General features: G+C 33.7%; 5 protein-coding genes across 8 annotated transcripts; 2 read left to right on the top strand and 3 right to left on the bottom strand.

Moving 5' to 3' along the window:
* The first annotated feature begins 1,621 nt into the window (after positions 1 to 1,621).
* On the top strand, positions 1,622 to 4,546 carry LOC8288123 (protein TIC 21, chloroplastic). The gene is made up of 4 exons (XM_002518638.4): positions 1,622 to 1,993; positions 2,282 to 2,539; positions 3,215 to 3,418; positions 4,184 to 4,546. The coding sequence occupies exons 1-4, from the start codon at positions 1,694 to 1,696 to the stop codon at positions 4,295 to 4,297; spliced, it is 876 nt and encodes a 291-aa protein (XP_002518684.1). The 5' UTR covers positions 1,622 to 1,693; the 3' UTR covers positions 4,298 to 4,546.
* A 608-nt stretch (positions 4,547 to 5,154) lies between these two features.
* LOC8288122 lies at positions 5,155 to 7,617 on the bottom strand. 3 transcript variants are annotated; one of them, XM_048375775.1, is made up of 3 exons: positions 7,239 to 7,616; positions 6,027 to 6,648; positions 5,155 to 5,566 (listed from the first exon to the last, which is right to left on the bottom strand). In XM_048375775.1, the coding sequence occupies exon 2, from the start codon at positions 6,569 to 6,571 to the stop codon at positions 6,038 to 6,040; it is 534 nt and encodes a 177-aa protein (XP_048231732.1). In that variant the 5' UTR covers positions 6,572 to 6,648; positions 7,239 to 7,616; the 3' UTR covers positions 5,155 to 5,566; positions 6,027 to 6,037. The 3 variants fall into 3 exon arrangements, with proteins under 3 accessions (XP_048231732.1, XP_015574342.1, XP_015574343.1); XM_015718856.3 differs by having other exon boundaries at positions 5,155 to 5,547; positions 7,239 to 7,615; XM_015718857.3 differs by lacking the exon at positions 5,155 to 5,566 and having other exon boundaries at positions 5,886 to 6,648; positions 7,239 to 7,617.
* Positions 7,618 to 8,166: 549 nt separating this feature from the next.
* On the top strand, positions 8,167 to 10,354 carry LOC8288120 (50S ribosomal protein L10, chloroplastic). 2 transcript variants are annotated; one of them, XM_002518635.4, is made up of 2 exons: positions 8,167 to 8,978; positions 10,097 to 10,354. In XM_002518635.4, the coding sequence occupies exon 1, from the start codon at positions 8,270 to 8,272 to the stop codon at positions 8,966 to 8,968; it is 699 nt and encodes a 232-aa protein (XP_002518681.1). In that variant the 5' UTR covers positions 8,167 to 8,269; the 3' UTR covers positions 8,969 to 8,978; positions 10,097 to 10,354. The 2 variants fall into 2 exon arrangements, with proteins under 2 accessions (XP_002518681.1, XP_048231915.1); XM_048375958.1 differs by having other exon boundaries at positions 10,007 to 10,354.
* On the bottom strand, positions 10,319 to 13,355 carry LOC8288119 (reticulon-like protein B11). The gene is made up of 6 exons (XM_002518634.4): positions 13,175 to 13,355; positions 12,810 to 12,990; positions 12,231 to 12,372; positions 12,080 to 12,149; positions 11,818 to 11,988; positions 10,319 to 10,587 (listed from the first exon to the last, which is right to left on the bottom strand). Exons 1-5 carry the CDS (start codon positions 13,233 to 13,235, stop codon positions 11,819 to 11,821), a joined length of 624 nt encoding a protein of 207 aa, XP_002518680.1. The 5' UTR covers positions 13,236 to 13,355; the 3' UTR covers positions 10,319 to 10,587; position 11,818.
* A 938-nt stretch (positions 13,356 to 14,293) lies between these two features.
* LOC8288118 (PRKR-interacting protein 1) lies at positions 14,294 to 16,269 on the bottom strand. Its single transcript, XM_002518633.4, has 2 exons — positions 15,927 to 16,269; positions 14,294 to 14,904 (listed from the first exon to the last, which is right to left on the bottom strand). The coding sequence occupies exons 1-2, from the start codon at positions 16,191 to 16,193 to the stop codon at positions 14,629 to 14,631; spliced, it is 543 nt and encodes a 180-aa protein (XP_002518679.1). The 5' UTR covers positions 16,194 to 16,269; the 3' UTR covers positions 14,294 to 14,628.
* Positions 16,270 to 17,794: the final 1,525 nt, after the last annotated feature.

Raw genomic sequence — 17,794 nt, 5'->3', positions numbered from 1 at the left:
GTTATTTTCTTTATCTCGGTTCAGTTTTTAGTCTTTTACTTTTCTTTCTGGAATCCTAATGCCCTCCCAAATCTCCATTTAGGTCCTCATATTATATTAGCTCTCATTTAGGCCCTTTCTAATATATGTATATATATATATATAATATTTCAATTTAGTTATGTTAAAAAATATCGGAGTAGTTTAGAATATTAGATATGGCAATGAGAGATATAAGTTAATACTATTATTTAATATTTTCCTTAAATTTAAAGACTCAAAATTCGAATTATGAGGTATGCATACTAATCGAGCCCTAAAAGACTAGCATATAAGGCCCAGAGATCTCCAAAGTCCATGAAACCTTAAATATAGGCCCACAATTCTTTGTCATCCTAAGGTCTAGTCATTTTCTTTATAGGAACTCCCAAATTTGAAGTGGATTGAATGGGAATGGTTCTTCTATCTATAGAACGCTAGAATATCAAACTATGAACGGAAAAAAAATATAAAGAGATAACTAGTCATTGCAAGCATAAATCGTTTGGTAAATTTTATCAGTGGTTATTTTTAGTATGTTAAATGAGTATTTAAAATAAATTATATTTAAATATAGTTTAACTTATTATACTAATTTTGAATGATATAAATGAATAAAAATAGCTCATAATAATTTATAACTAATTTTATTTAACTCAATTGTATTTATTATTAAAAATATTTATAAATATCATTTTTAAAATAAAATAAAAATTTTAAATTTTATCAATAAATTATAAATATTATAATTATTTAATCATTAAATTTAATTTACAATAATTAATTCTTATACAATTTGGAATAAATTAACAACTTTACGACCTTAATTTATAGATTTTTTGGATATCTGTAGTAGAACAAGTTAAGAGGTCTTAGGTGGATATATGTAATGGAACAAGTTAATAGGTTTTAGGTGTGGTATCTAGAAAATCACTCTGATACTTAAATTAGTATGTGAGGGAAGATTGAGATAAAATATATAAAATGTTGTAATTACGTTTCTTGACAAATGAGACTTGCTTAGGTATTTATAAGCATTGGCTCGAAGAGGGAACCAATTATGGAGAGTGATTTCTTATTAAAGCGAAGTGGAACTTTCGAAAGTTGTGGATTGGACCATGTTTCTATTTAATTTATGTGAGCCATTTCTAGAATATACCGATCTCCTTATATTATATTTTTTTATTTATGATAATTATCTATCTACTATTAATGGAAAATTATTTACTTGACCTGTTTTGGAGATCTCTAGATAGGTATTATTATAGATTGTAAAAAATCAATTATATAATAACGATTTAAAATAAATTATTATTGATAAATTTTAATAAAATAATATTATCAAAATAAAAAAATTAAATTAATTATGAGCTAGTAAAAAAAGTTTTAAAATAGAACCAAATACTGATTCTTGAATCTTACTAATGGAGTTTAATATAGTTGTTTAATTAAAACCAACATTTGTAAAAACATATGAAACAATTACTCTCTAAACTCAGACCGGAAATGAAACTGAAATTTCTGTTAGTTTTTTACTGGACCGGGTGAGTTCGGTCCGGTTCCAAACCCATCCTTGGACAGAGTTACCCGAAACAAACACTGAAATCAAACATCAAAATAATCAGAACTTCAGTAACCAAACTTCACTGCTTCACTTGCTTACTCATCATCAAATATGCAGACTCTACTCCTGCCGGCCGTTCACTCCTCGGCGGCAACGGCAGCAACTATATCTCCGGCGCCACCCCTCCTCTACTACCGCAACCGCCTAACAACTAACAGACAATCACTATATCCTCCAAATTACTCATTAAACTCGACAAAACCAATCACATTCCCTTCATTATCTTATGACCCGTTTAAAGCTCAAAGCTTTAATAATCCTCCATTCACTAAAATCAACGCTTCTTCTTCTCCAGTCTCTCCCTCTGTCACACCTCCAAACGACGACGTAGAGAAATCAAAACTCGCTCAGGTTTTTCTTTTCTTTTGTTTCTTTCTTTCTTTTGAATTCTTCTGCGAATTAGCTGAACTGGACTAAAGTTTGCATCTTTATGTATATTAATTCATTACATTGCAGTGAAATGGAATTTATATGTGCACGGATTGATTAATTTGGAGTAAATTTGCATCTTTATGATTGTTAATTGATTAAATTGGAGCAAAGATATGTGCATTGATTGATTAAGTTGGAGGACAAATTGAAACTTCTTGTGTATTGATTGATTAAGCTGGAGTAAAGATTAAATCTTTCTTTGTGTAGGTAGCGAAGAGATTGGAGAGTACAGCGAGGTATTTTAAGAGATTAGGGAGTTTAGGATTTTGGGGGCAGTTGGTATGCACAGTGGTAGCTGCTGTTATTTTATCATTTTCAATTGTAATTACTGGAAAGATATCATCTCCTGCTACTTTTTATTCAACTGCTGCTGGTATTGCTGCTGCTTTTATTTCTGTATTTTGGTCTTTTGGTTATATTCGGCTCTCTGATAAGCTCAAGAAAACTGCTAACGACCCTTCTAAGGTAATTTTTTCTTAATTGTCTTATAATTGGTCAATGTTCATTTCTTGATCAAGAATTAGGATGATTTCTATGTTTGTTTAATATATCATTTTTAATTAGTCATTTGTGAGAATTTGGTACAAAGATTCGAACTTTATCTAAATGAATTTGCAACAAATCATGTGTAAGAGTTCTATTGAATTGAATTCTTTCAAAATCATGTCAAGGTTTTTGCATAAGCTCATTTCTTTCCAATTGCCTTGTTGTTTTAAGTCTAGTAATGACTGGGTTTCCAAACATGAGAATTGACTACATAGAATTCAATTAAATAGAATTCTTGCATTTGACTTTCTAAATAAAATGATCATGTTGATGTACTCTTTGGTTTCTGATATCCTTTTTGCTATAGAAGAATAAAAGCCACCGCCCAATGCACATCCTACCTAGAAGGCCCAGGCCGTTGGTAGAGTGATTATACCTAGACTGGATATGTTGCTATAATTCACTATATATCTTTTATATACCTGTGTCAAGGACTCAGCTTTGCAATCCTATATCTCGCTGTCATAAAATTAGGCAATGTTGTGCAAGAAAGCCTTTAGGTTTCCCTTGACATGACTGAAAAACATTTTACATGGCTCATTAAATGAGATTTTATCTTATGCTTGGCATTCTATTAATTGTTTGTGGTTTCAGGCTCCTCCACGAGCTGATGTTGTGAGAGGCTTGAAAAATGGCATAGTAGTGAATCTGTTGGGAATGGGTGCTGCTATTCTTGGCATGCAAGCGACGGTAGGATTGTTGGTTGCAAAGGCTTTAACTTCCTCTGCAAATCCTTATTACCAGGGAATCTCTCCTGGTTACAGTCCTGTTCTTGCATTGGATGTATTCTTGGTGCAGGTACTCATTCATATCCAATTCATACTTCCTCAACGCAAAAGATTTGGCTATACTACTACTGAGTCACCAGTATTCTTGTCGGGAAGAGTGGAAAAATGGAAAATTGTCTAAAACAAATAAATAGTTCTTTTATACCTTTTTACAGACAATGTCTCATCAACTAAAAGGATTAAAATTCTCTGTAAATTCAAGTTAAAATGAAGAACTTCTCCAAATTTAGTTGTAGGAATAAAATTAAGGATCTTGGCTGGTCAAAGTTAGTTCCATTTTACCGATGAGTTATAATAGTTCTTAAAGCACTTGGATGCAGTTCATTTTCTAACTTAAATAAGGCAATTCGGCATGCAAAAGGAGACTTATCTGAAAAGATTTTCATTTCCCTGACTCTTTGCTTTACTCAAGTGCATCCATGTTGGATACCTAATGAAATTTTGAAATGATGGGGACGTTTGGATTCATCCTCCAAATTTAGAGATATTGTGCACATGCTTTACATTGTACCCTAGTCTAAGCAACATGAAGACATATAACCAGGAAAATCAGTTTTGATTAAAGAATTCGTACAGAGTCAAACTACTTGGCAATTTTAAATTAAGATGTGAGAATTATCTATGTTATAAATGAGATAGTTCGTGGAGTTATCATTCATTTTTCATGTATATAAATGTAGCCCCATATTATTGATTAGTTCTTGGATGGATATACTGTGTGTAATGCAACTTACTTGATTTTCCTTTATCTTATCATTCTCCCTCTTTTATGCAGGCATCAGCGAACACTATCCTTTCTCATTTTCTTGGGCTTGTTTTCTCTTTGGAGCTGTTACGCTCAGTGACACTGCCAGCTGCTGAAGGCATTCCAGTCCCAAGAGTTGCTTAGACTTTCTCTCTTGTACCAAGTGTCAGGTGAAAACATGATTTTGAAACCTTCTGTTTAAGGTTGTTATAAGCTTCAATAGAGTGTGCATTTCTAGTCTAAAAGCTTTGTAAAGCATCATTACCAGTGAAATTTGATTGATTCCAAAAATCTGAACTGATCTCCTGGTGGATTATTTAGAGTTTTCCAAGCATGACCTTTGAGAGACGATGTCCAATAATATTAGTAATATCAAGCTTGTTTATATAGCCATTCTGTTGTTGAATGTCACCGAAGTGATGACTTTGATGCATATGCTCTTGAATGTTTTAGTTAATTAGTCCTAAGAACTCTGCGGGCCAAACTTTTTCAAATTTACTTCAAAGACTCTGATTGGAAGAAACAGCAACAGGTAGGTGAACAGATAAAAGCCTATGATTTACTGATTTACCTGAGCTGATACATATAAATTAAAGTGACTCGGTGGTAGTAATTCAGATCTGGAGAAGCATTCTTGTTATAGCTTTTTTGCTTTTCGGATTCGAGAGGATGGATATAGTTCATAATGAGTTTATTAGAAAAAAGGCGAGGGTGGTTCTCACTGAGAAGAAGGAAGAGAATGTAGATTGAGATGGTTTGAACATATGAGTTGCAAACCTATTCATGCTGTGGTCATTTAACACAATTTCATTATAGTAACTAGACCACCATTCCAATATGTTAACCCATGGGCATGACAAACTAGTGAAAAGAAAGAAGAGAGGAACTAATTTAATTCACAACTGAAACTGTTCCTTTGGTCGAGCCATTTATATAAGTGCGGGGTGTTACATAGATGCAAAAGCAAGGATAAATTTGCAATTCTAAGATTCCAGCAGGTGCTTATTCTATTCAAGCGACAGAGATGTAACCAGGAGATGGTGAATTACATTGCACCAAGCAGAGAATTGCAGAACAAAGAACTTGCTTGGTTCTGCAAGAAGCGGGGATAAGAATAAGGCCGAGGCACCACTGTTCCATTGGAGGAGTCGTGCGCTTCGATACTCAACTGCAGCTTGGAGAAGGATGTTTCCTTGCTTGTCAATGCAATGGAAAATACCCAAGAAAAAAACGCCCATCTTTAATGCCAACCAGCATTTTGCGAAAAAGCAGCTTCCTCACTTGAGATACGGGACCTGAGCTATTTGAGTTAAGACCTATCTGAGCTCCCTGGCTGTGTAGCAGACACCTTCATTGCTTTCTCCATATCAATGTTCATATGCTTAAACTGATCTCTGTTATTGTGAAAAGAAACTGAAAAAGATTTAGAAATGCAGCATTAAATGGATCAATTGAAGAGCAACTTCACCAAGATTAAACTAATCAAATCCAAAATTAAAACTTAATATGCTAATACAATCTAAGCATAAATTTATCATATATTTAAAATAAATAAATAAAAATCCAATTCTGCTGCTCATTTTTTTCAATTTTATCACATTTTCTCCTCGTGAATTTGTTTTTGCTTAGACAAGACCTTCATCTATTCAAAACGGGATAGATTTACAGTGCATGTAACGGGTAGTTTAAGAGTCACTAACTCCTGTTACCTTTAGCTGACATGGACATAAGCTGATCCCACAAGGTAATGGAGGCTTAAATTAAATATAAATTCAAATTGCCTAATGTTGTCTTCACATAGAATTCAAATTTACAGGTAAATAGAAAACATAACATTAACTTTAAATTTCTTTTAAAAAAAAAAAAACCATACAAATTAATGAATCAATGACGATCTCTGTTGTCGTTGCCGCCGCGTTCCTTCTCAATCTGCTGCCGCTGCTTCTCAACAAGTTTCTCAATAGCCGACTCCACTGCTTCTCTACCGCCGATTATCAGTCGAGTCACAACTTCTGGATCCTTCTCAAACCGTGCCTCCTCAAACTCCTTCCTAGCATTCTCTCTCAAAATATCTCTCCACAACACACCTCCTGAATCAGGCCACATAAAGAACCGCGTCGCCCGCAGTATATCTCTGTACAGTTGCAGTGCCTCTCGCCGGGTGCTGGTGAGTCGCCGTCGGTTTAACAACTCTTCTTCTTCGTCATCTAGCGATTTTTCTTTCTTCACCACATGTCTATCTAATAATTCCTCTACTGTGTCTGGTCCATCGTGTAGGAACCTCAGATTGAAAACGATGCCGCTGCGATTAATAAGATCTAAAGAAATCGATGGATTTCGCCATTTCAGCAGCTTCGTGGTCATCACTCTCCTCTTTAACCCTTCTGTTTTCTTATAGCAGCTGAAGCAGTTAAACATGCCAGAAAACAATCACCGCTACAACTAAAAATGCAACATTCTTTTGCAATTAAAATCCTTCTTTCTTTTCGTTCACGCTGCATACACAAACAAAACAATATCATATTATATTTTCAACAATTACAATACAACACCTCATTCCAGCTCCAAAAAAAGCCCAAACTTTGTTACTCCTCTAGAGAAAGTGCAGGGCTTGAGAACATACCCAGAACCAAAAAAAGAAATGCCTAAAGTCTCAAACTTGCAATTCACCAATAGATCTATTTCACTTGCAAGAAAAGAAAAAAAAAAAACAAAGAAAACACTGCTCTTCCTTTGAACTTTATCCAAAAAGAAAAAGAGAAGAATCCCAGATCTTATTTTTATTAAACAGAGGAAAACCCGAAGTAATCCAGGTTTAGAAACTCAACTACAAATCATTTATCGGACGGAAGTTTGAAGAAGCCAAAATGAAGGTGCAAAACCAGAAGCAGCTGCTCCTAAACGTAATAATAAGATCTTATACTTATATAAAGCTTACTATAACGATATAGAGACATATCTATGGATATATGTCTATGAAAAATACCACAGTATCACAGTTGAAAAATTTTCCATACATCAATTTTACTGCAAGAACCAAAAAAAAAAGGAAAAGCATCATCGAAATTAAAACAAACAACAATACCTAGATAACCGGCGATGAGGGCTTGCGAGGGTGGAAGCTTGAAGAAAGATAAGCGGCGACTGGGGATTTGGAAGGTGGAGGCTGGCGAATTTTTATCAAGTACTGGAGGTACACATTTATTCAGTTTGGGCTTGCATTTTATCCCCCGATCTTGCTAATGGATGCTACTATAGTGGTTTCTCCCTTCTGGTCTTTGACGGAGCAAATGAGGAAGACGATGGTAGGGGTTTCTGGAAGGTAGAGGTTCGGTTGGGGGCATTCTGGTATTTTTCATATTATTGTAGGCCTGTGGGCTGTAGTTTGGTTAGGCAGTAAAACCAAGTTTATGTCTATGAAGGGTTTTAGATATTTCCCATTTGAGGTTTATGGCTGTGGGACTATTGGTCCTGTTTGTTATTTATGTGTTAAGCCCAAATTGCTTGTACACTATTTCTATTTGACCAAATTTGAATTGAACACTATCTAACTATTTCTATTTTGATTTAGAAAAAAACATTTCTATTTAATATAATAATTTAATTAAAATAAAAATTAACATATAACTAAGTATGAAATTGAATTATAAATTTATAAATATTAATTGAAAATATCCGAATAAACATATATCTTATATATCATTAGATACTATATTGGATTCAAATAGAATCAAATTGAAAATCAATATATTGATCAACTTATATATAATTATATTAGTGCTAACATATTTACTAATTTGTTATTATTGATCTTATTACAACTAAACCTTTGATTATTTTGCTTTTTAAAAAAAAAAAATCTTGATTATTTTTATTTTCTTTCATGTAACCATCATCGAATGGGGAAATTTTTTACAGAATTGAGCAAATATTTTTTGCCCTTTAGCCCAAAGTTTTTATAAAAAGAAATGAAAAAGAGTAGAAAACTAGTTGCTCTGGAAAATGACTGTACTTTTTCAACTTTCAGTTATTTTCACCATCCATTGAGCAATAATGATAAGATAAGCCACAAAAAAGAAAACCCACACTTTGCCTTTCTCTGGCTCCACAATCGCCATGGAAACTACACTTCTCTCTTTCCCATCTTCAAAGACATCACCTTGTCAAACCCTAACCCAATTTCGCTCTTTCAGAAACCCATTTCCTCTTTCAAAATCGTTCAGAAAACCCACTTCTTACAAACCCATTTCAATCAACTCAGCAATTTCGAGAACCAAGAAAGAAGAAACAGTAGAAACAGTGAAAACCCAGTTGGAAAATTGCTATCTCTTAGCAGCTATTAAATATACGGGCTTTACAGTGAAACAATTTCAAGATTTGAGAAGAGCATTGCCTGAATCTACCAGACTCATTGTTGCTAAGAACACTCTTGTTTTCAAAGCTATTGAAGGTACTCCATGGGAAGCTTTAAAGCCATGTATGAAAGGAATGAATGCTTGGCTTTTCGTTCATAGCGAAGAAATACCTGAGGCTCTTAAACCTTATAGGACTTTTCAAAAAGATAAGAAATTGGAGAGTAATGACTTTACTGGTGCTGTCTTTGAGGGCAAGTTTTATGGGCCTGATGATTTTAAGCAACTTGAGACAATGCCATCAAGAGCTGAGATTTATGCTAAGATCTTAGGTGCATTGCAGAGTCCTTCAATTGGGTTGGTTAGTACTTTACAGGCTCCTGCTAGAGATGTGATTATGGTGCTCAAAGCTTATGTGAAGAAACTGGAGGATGAAAGTGGTGGTGGTGGTGGTGGGCAATAGTAGAATGAATGTAAGTGTCTTTCTTTGTTCTTAAAAATGAGAAAGATCCTATTTTGTGGTTCTTGCATTATTCTTGTAATATTAATGGATACATGTGTCATTTTGGAACTGAGAATTCAATTCAAGTTATACAGTTTTGTATAATTCTGATTTGAGTAGTGATTCTGACTTTTAGTGCAAGGTTTTTGCCTGTAGTTTTTGCAATTTGACTAACTTGGTTGTTTGTGATAGGGGATAGTGAGAGGTGTTACAAATGTGATTTTGAAACTTCTTTTGTGTAGTTAGGAATACATTTCATGAATTTGGATTGGGAATTTGGATTGGGTGTTTGTGAGGTTTCTTTGATCTGAATTTGAGTGGAAGTTTATGAAAATTTGCAAGATTGTGAAAGTGGTAATCCTAACTCTCGGTCGTGAATTGTCATATTGAAAGTGTGTTGGGTTATTATTGGTTTCTGTGAATGAAAGTCATGGTGGTTTGTGATTTTAACCTATTTAGGCAGTGAGAAAATGAAAGTTGTAAAACTATACAGGAGTAGAAGTTCATTAAACTGATCCAAGGTCTTACCCATGAAAGATTGTTGTTTTTTATGTAATCCACTATACTTTCCTCTTCACGAACTAATTATCTTGTCAAGGCTCATGCTTGAAATGGAATTATACTGAACAGAGGCAACGATCTTGGGTGCCAATGAAACAATATATACAGAAATTCAACTGGGCTTCATGCCAAAGGTTTGAGTTCTTCAGAAGTATGTAAAAAAATTGCAGGTGCAGCTGTGCAGCTTAGTTATAACTTCTGTAGGTATTAATTTGGTTTTGCTTTCATTATTATAGATAAATTCCCCTTTTCTTCTGGTTGTTCCAAGAAACTATTTCTTTCCTGAAGTTTTAGAAAGCATATGCAGATGTTCTAGTTGCACTAACACCCTTAAGGACAATGGTCTTCTTTTTTTAGTGATCTAAATGATGTAAAGCTGCATGCAGATAGTCATCATGAAAGGGTCACAGCTTATAATTGTCCTTGAATCTATCCCAGCTGCTTAAAACATAGCCACCAGAATGATTGATGACATGCATCTCAATTCTCAGCCACTCTCTCAAACAAGTTCATAATTGTACCCACCAGTGTAGGCACAAAGGTGAAGCTTTTGGAACTGAGAAAAGATTCGGTTATGGTGTTGCTCGCCACCACTTTATCAGGACTTGCAGAAAGCGGACATGCAAAAGTACATGCTTCCCAATACAAACAATAGAGGTCAATGATGCCTTGAAGAGAAGTATTGATTTGTCAACACCATAGACTATTCATGCCATTATTAAAATCATAGATTGCACAGCTAGCAGGACAAATATAAAACTGGGACACCAGTATCATATTTTCTCATCTTCTTTTGTCAAAAGGGAACTAAATTACATCGCTCTGACAAGTTAATCACATTAACCACAACAAAGGCCACCCAGAAAAAACAATGAATGTCAAATGTTATCTCAGTTGTGAACCTAGTTAGGTCAGTCCTGCTCCTACAGATTACTGTAACTGATATTTGATACAGATACTGGGAATCCCCGTGGAATACAACCTGCAGAGAGTCGCATGGCAACAACCAATCTCCGCACCTGCAAACATACTTAGCTGAATTACTTGGCTGTTGGAACCCTGTATCCAAAACACTGAATGTATCCACGTTAATTACATTAATCAGCAAAATGTGCTTGTAAATACAAAAAGAATGGAGGGATGGAACAGAGAGAGTAACAGTATTCGACCTGAGCACATACTTTTTTGATTTCGTCTCAAGCATGACGGAAATATCCTATGAGATTGTAAACTCAATGACCAAAGATCCCATTGTCAAGTATATTTACATAGAATGACACTAGACTTAACTCCGCTCTGACCTTGGCAAGAAAACAGGCCACACAACTAACAGAAAAAAGAAAAATGTAATCTAGATACTAGGACAAGAGTGGCCACATAAGCATTCACAGGTATGGTGCTTGCTCTATTTTTGAGTGTATTGCAAAAGATAACAGATAATGGTGCTAAAATTTGCACTCTTAATGCTGTAATGGGCAATAAAGGCAGCAAGAAATGTCTAGTCAACAAAGATGCAACAAGTTATTATTGCATGAAACTAGCTAAAAAGAAGATATCCATGTGCTGATGAGCACAGTGCTTATATAAAGAACAAGTGCAATGCATAGATATGTTCAAAAAGAAATGGCACCGACAATTATATTTTTTTAAATTTGCTTAAAGATTACACTTCATAGATTCCAATCTAATGGTAATGTAAATCACCAGATATAAAGTGTGTATAGAAAGCATAAATTTTCTCAGTTGGCGATCGAAATATAAAACCAACTCTCTAGATCTTTTCATAGGATAAACTAAATAAACCAAGGGCATGTACCGTTCACATTGCAGCTTCAAAACCTAAGAAAGATACAACACTACCAAAGTTCATTGACTAACTAGCTGCCGATTGATATGGTGCCTGCTAGTACTAGGTTATCAATGGTCTTTTAAGTAGAGCGGATTGAGCATGTGATTCAAGAGAACAGTAAGTTTAGTGAAATTAAAGAAAATTAAAAAGTTTAGCAGCTCTTGGGATTTATCAGCACAAGCATGAGCAGTTTGAAATGTTCATCATAGTTCAGTTTGAAATTTATCTTAGAATGCTTATAAAATAAGTAGTTCTTTTAGCAAGAAACGAGTACTAGTTATTCATTAATGCTTCGTAAAGGCATATAATCATTAATGTTTTTTTGCTAATAAGTACATTTTCAACACAAGCACTCATCAAAGAAATCATTCGTACAAGAGTGTAAGAAACATGAATTTACCCTACTGAATCTTCTTTTCCTTGTTTAATGGAAAGGGAATCTTCTTAAGAAAGCTATCATCAATTTTCCTATACTGTGTTTGAATAATTTTGTGAGTTACAGACAGCTTTTCATCAATGTGGTGCTGATATTTGTCATAAAGCACAGGTACTGAAAAGCTAAGGAGAATCCCTGCAGTAATAACAAAATCCAAAAAAATGAACTTTTATTAAATCCCTTAATCATACCCACTATGAAAAACAGTGAACAATAAAGAACTTACCAATATAGAGAAGAGTGAGGAAATTGCAGAGACTACCAATATAAGACACTATCCACAAACCAAAAGCAACCTGAAGAATCAAATATAGATCATGAAACCAGCAATTCCAAAGATTTAAAAATTAAAGAATTTGGGGCTCAAATCTTCTAACCTGAAGGAACAATTTCAAATTTCTACCAATTGCAATATCACGAGCAATGGACAATGCGATATTAGCATAAACTTGAATCACACCAGCTACCTTCACAATAGTCTCCTCTGATATTTCCAGGTCAGGCAAAGGAGGCAGTGGCCTAAAGCATAACATTAATCAATTCCTTTTTAATCATCCTTTATGTAGAACATTCAATGATTGTTTGGAAAAAACCATGCAACAATTGGCTTGAAAATCATCTAAATTGTAGCTCGGACTTCATCTTTTCAGAGTATCTTTAACTCTTTTTTTTTTTCACTTTTTAAGAATTGTAAGGATTGAATTCTAGCAACTAAAATCTTTTAAAACACTACCATAGTGTTTAGAAAGCTTAAAAATGCAAGAACTTAATTCAATTCTATTTAGCCAAATTCTCGTGTTAGGTAATAACAGATGTAGTCGCTAGAATTCCAGTCTTTCAACTTTTTTTTAAAGACAGCTTCAAAGAAGCGGAATCGTTCAAAAAAGTCCATTGCAATCGAGCTATTTCAATTAAAAATTACCGAAAAAAGAAAAGAAAAGGAATAGAAAAAGAACCTGTTAAGAAGAGAAGCAGATTTAGCCCAAAAAAAGAGAATAGCAAGAAGAAGGAACAACACATTTGCTACAAATGATAGAAAATTATAACCGGCTTGCTCGAATAACATCCATAGACTTGTTGCACCCACCACAATCGTAACACTGGAGCACCATTTCTTCCATAGAAGTACATCCGCCACTATTATATACATATTCAATCACAAAAAAGAAAATCAGATTTCATAAAAAAGAAAAAACAAAACAAATCGAACAGACCTAATGATAGAATATACATAATCAGATCAATGATCTTGAACTGGAATTTTAATTTGTACAAACATGCAATATGTGTGTGAGAGACAGAAAGAGATAGAGAGAGGGACCTGAGCCGCCACCGAGACATTGATGAACGGAAATACGTCGTGGAGGAATGGATTCTCCCATTTTAAGATCGGTTTTTCTTCTTTTTCTTTTCTAAATAATACTTGAAGATTGAAGAGAGATTGAATTAAGGAAGAAGATGAAACTGATTATGTTTGCCTGGGAATTACTAGTTTGTAACGTACAGATACTGAGATTCATAGGAGAAAATGTCCCCGTTTGGGCTGGCTTGGACTGGGCTGGCTCCGAAACTTTTTGAAAATTTTTCAAAAATATTTTAAAATTAGTTAACAAAGTCTAGATTTTTTAAAAATATTATTTTTTTAATTATTTTAAGAATAAGTGTGATTTTTTTCAGTCTTTTTGTTGTTTTATAAATAAAAAAAAAACAAAAAAGTATTTCTTTAAAAAATAATATAATTTTGATACTTTCAGACAATAAAAATAAAAAAAAATTATATCGTATACTTTATAAAAAAAAATAATGGTAATTTTATTATTTTTCCAAACTTTTTCATGACCAAATTAAAATCAAGTTATTCAAGTGGCAAGAACCGTAAATTAACAAAAGATTTGAGTTTTAACTTCTGGTTTGGTGGTTACCTTTGTGATAAAAAGTAAAAAGAAAGTTACCTTTGTGTGTTTTCTGAACTCAATAACATTTAATGATATTTAATAGTATATTATAAAATTTAAAATTAGAAATTAACTGATATATTAGTCTGTCGGATAGTAAAATAAAATTATTTTAAGAATAAGTACAAAAGTTTAAATTTCCTTGAAATATATAAATAGTTGATGAAAAATTAATAGAATAGACGGTTAAAACTTAAAAAGTTACCAATGTTAAATTATTAGTAACTTTACGAATTAAGTAATTACATAGAGGAACCAATGAATAAGCACTAAGGCCTGTTTTCCGTGAATATTAAATTATTTCTTGAATTTTGACATTAACCTGAGCATAACTAATTACTTGGCTAATCATAGGAAGATGAAAAAATTGGCCCTAACCTTGACCAAATTAAATAGAAGAAAAGAATACGGTTTTGTTCGGCCAATGGTGACCCCGGCGAGCCGAATATGGTTCCTGATTAATAGAATACAGAGAAAAAAAGGCATTACAGGTTCATAGCAAATCAAATATCAAAGTGGAAATCGCTCATTTCATGATGAAATCAGCTTAGTTGACATGATATGTTAGGGTTGATAAGGGAGTTTCATCCTTTTGACTGAAGAATCTAGCAATTCTTTTTTACATAAAAAATCTATGGTTTCCTTTCTGTTTTTCATCATGTTCCTCTGGCAATTACATGCCACTCCGAGGATCTCATCTGCATAAATGCATAAAACTAGGATACAGCAGCTCTTAAGTCAATTTCAGTTGGTTTCCTAGTTCCCTATTATGTGCCTGGCTGAGATCGAGCTTGAATAAAGAATTCCAGACATAACTTGCTCACTTCACTGCTTCTTCACCATCGTCCGAGTCCCCTTCATCATCTGAAGATTCATGTTTCTGCTGCTCTTCACCGCCTGCATTCACTTTCATCTTCTTCTCTTTTTTCCTCTGCTTTTTCCTTTGACGTTTCAAACGCTTTTTTGCCGTCCGTTCCTCTGCAGCTTTTAATTTCTCCTCCCTTCTCATATTGAATTCAGCCAATTCTTTTCTTTTCTGGTAGTCAACCTCCATCCTTGCAAGCCTATCTTGCTCTTTCCGTCTCATTTGCCGATACTGTTGCCAACCAAATCCATAATTACACAATCAGGAAATCTAATATATGACCCACACATTTCAGACATGTTTATATATAAGCTGGAAACCAATGACAACCATTACCATGTTCAGTACAACATGACTGCACATAAAAAGCATTCTCCAAAACTTCTCCCATATCAGAACAGAAAAAATGAGAACAGTTGATAAGTTGGAAGTGATTCAGATTCAAGGTCCAATAGTCAGTTCATTAGTCCACAAGCTCCACCGATTCCAAATTGCAACATAACATTGCTGAGAGCCTCACTGTACTACATGCGGAGCTTGTGAGCTAACAAACTAATATAGGCCTGTAACGGACAAATAAGAAAACAACATAGAAACCAGAGAAGGTGTACCTCCCAGAACACAATATGGGAATACAATCTCTCTCCAGATTCTTATGGTAAACCTCAGGTTAAATCTTCAATGTTCAATCTGGTTTAAGAGAAAATCAAATCCTTGTCACTTGAATTCTTCACCCATTCAAGGCATGATTATCCATATTGAAGATAGAAACAATCCAACATTGAATAGCTCAATGCAATGGTAAAAGTTAAAAAAATGTTGTACTGTGTTTGAATATCAAGATTTGGATTATTGCTTCATTTGCAAACCACATAAATTTATAATAATGAGGGTTTGAAACAATTCAGAACTTAAAAGGGCAACTAATGAATAATTGAAATAACATTTGAGCACATCCAAATGCATTAATCTAGATGCAAGAACTTATATTAAATTCAAAAGCTTTGCCTTAAATACAGAAGCAGCATGGAACCTTCATTACCTGAACATAGATGTAATGCAAAGTTCTATACTGATACATGCCGGACAAGGCAAATCTTACGTCCACCTAATGTGGGCTCTAGCTTAATGCAATTCTTATTCAAGCCAAATTAATAAAAACACTTATTATGACTAATTGGAACTAAACCAGATAAAATAAATTTTCGATTAAGTCTAGGGTTTTAGAGAACATAAAAATCGGTCATATTTACCTGATGAAAGTCACCGGAGCCGGAACCTGCAGAACTACCGGAGGTGTTACTCACACGAACAGGTACGTTTTCAATGATTCGTCGGAGCTTGACCTCTAGATCCTCTTCCTCTTCCTTCAACATTGGCGCCGTGTACTCCACCAGCGCTGTCGATCCTGTTCCTGTTCCCATCGCTGCCACTAGTGGACGTGGCGGAAGCGCCGGTTTCGGCTTCTCCGGCTGCACCATTAACTGTAAATCATTATCCTCGGGCCTTCCTGTCGACATTTCGGTTAAAGAAAAACCTAATTTTCAGAAAATTGTTTCCCTTTTTCCTTTTCAGTATCTGATTCTTCAGAAAAGTTGGCTGTCGTTTAAAGGAACGTCCATTTTTTAAAATTAGTGTGAACAGGTGAACGTCATGTCGTTCAATGACCTGAACAAGACTGTAATAGCTTCTCTGTCAAGAGAATCTTGTTATCAAAATTTATTACATAATTTTTAAATATTTAAAATTTTAGCACTATAATTTAATATTAATTTCGATGGAGATCTGTTGTGCTAAGAAAATAATTCAAAAAAAGGAATCTCAACAAGTAGTGGAGATCTGTTAAACAAGGGCATCTATTATTCTTTTTGCTGCGAATTCTCTACAATTCGTCTTCTAAAAACACTTAGTTAGTTTTGCATTATTCTTTCAAATGTCAATGAACTTTTCAGTATGTGGAGAGTGATGATTAATTATCTTTATACCTTAAAGAACTTCTAGATTTTGAGAGAGCTTTAGTTTTCTATTTTATAATTTTTATGTCTTTCTATTTAATTACAATGACCGTTGGATTAAATATGTCAGATTGATTTCTATAAGTGTTCAGTTTGGCTCTTTGTTTATGTATGAACTTTATTTGTTATGAGTTTAATGAATGATTTCTTTACTTTCATGCCTGTATTAGTTTCATCTATTATTGTTGATTGACCATCATATCAATTCAATACTAATATTTGTTATAAAAATCTTTAGGTCAAAAGTATTAGAAACACCATTTTTACTTTAATTTATTTTGGTATAGGAAACCTAAACTGCATCATTAGCTTGAGTGACTTAGGAAAATGGTACATCACCATCTCATTTATTGAATTTGGGCTTGAGGGAAAAAATAAGAAAATCACTAAGTATAAGCTAGACTAAATACTATCATATAGTTTAAATTAAACATTTTATTTGCATATTTACTTTCTAATTTAATTAATTTCTTTCATAAATCTTAAAATTATTATCAAAATATTGGCTTACAGTGTTTAAATTTATTTTTAGTATTTTTATGTGAAAATTAAAATTTGTAGTAAATGCTCTAAAGTTCCTTGTGAGATCGATCTCGTGATGAATTTGCTCATACTAACATTTGGTTCGTATACTTATGAGCACTAAGTTTGAGACATTAATGTTGATTAAATTTTTTTTGTTGAAGTCAATATGTCACGACCCGATCTGTGAACCCATAACCGGCACTAGAAAATAGGTAGGAATAAGGCCACCGAAATCCGTAGCAAGCCTAATTAGCCACTTATCCAAATAAACACATACATTAAAGTAAACCAACAGTTCACTCACAAATTTGGACATAATTAAATTAATTCTCCGGCTAGATTACAAGCAAATTTCTCATAATTTAAAATATAAATAGTTAAGATTTAATTACAGTAAGTCCGAAAGGGGAAAGGAAAGTCGGACTGCAAAAAGGAGTCGGCAGAGGACCTAGTTGTCACCTTAAAAAAATTTAGAATTGAAACTGTCAGTATTGGAAATGAGTTAAAATCATATATCTTAAGTAAAGTGGCCCTAAATGTACATATGTAATGGTTGATAAATAAAGTAGGAGATCACAAAA

This window comes from Ricinus communis, chromosome 6 (assembly GCF_019578655.1).
Source record: "Ricinus communis isolate WT05 ecotype wild-type chromosome 6, ASM1957865v1, whole genome shotgun sequence".
NCBI lineage: Eukaryota > Viridiplantae > Streptophyta > Magnoliopsida > Malpighiales > Euphorbiaceae > Ricinus > Ricinus communis.
The sequence above is the reverse complement of the archived record's forward strand: the minus strand, read 5'-3'. Positions and strand labels throughout refer to the sequence as shown.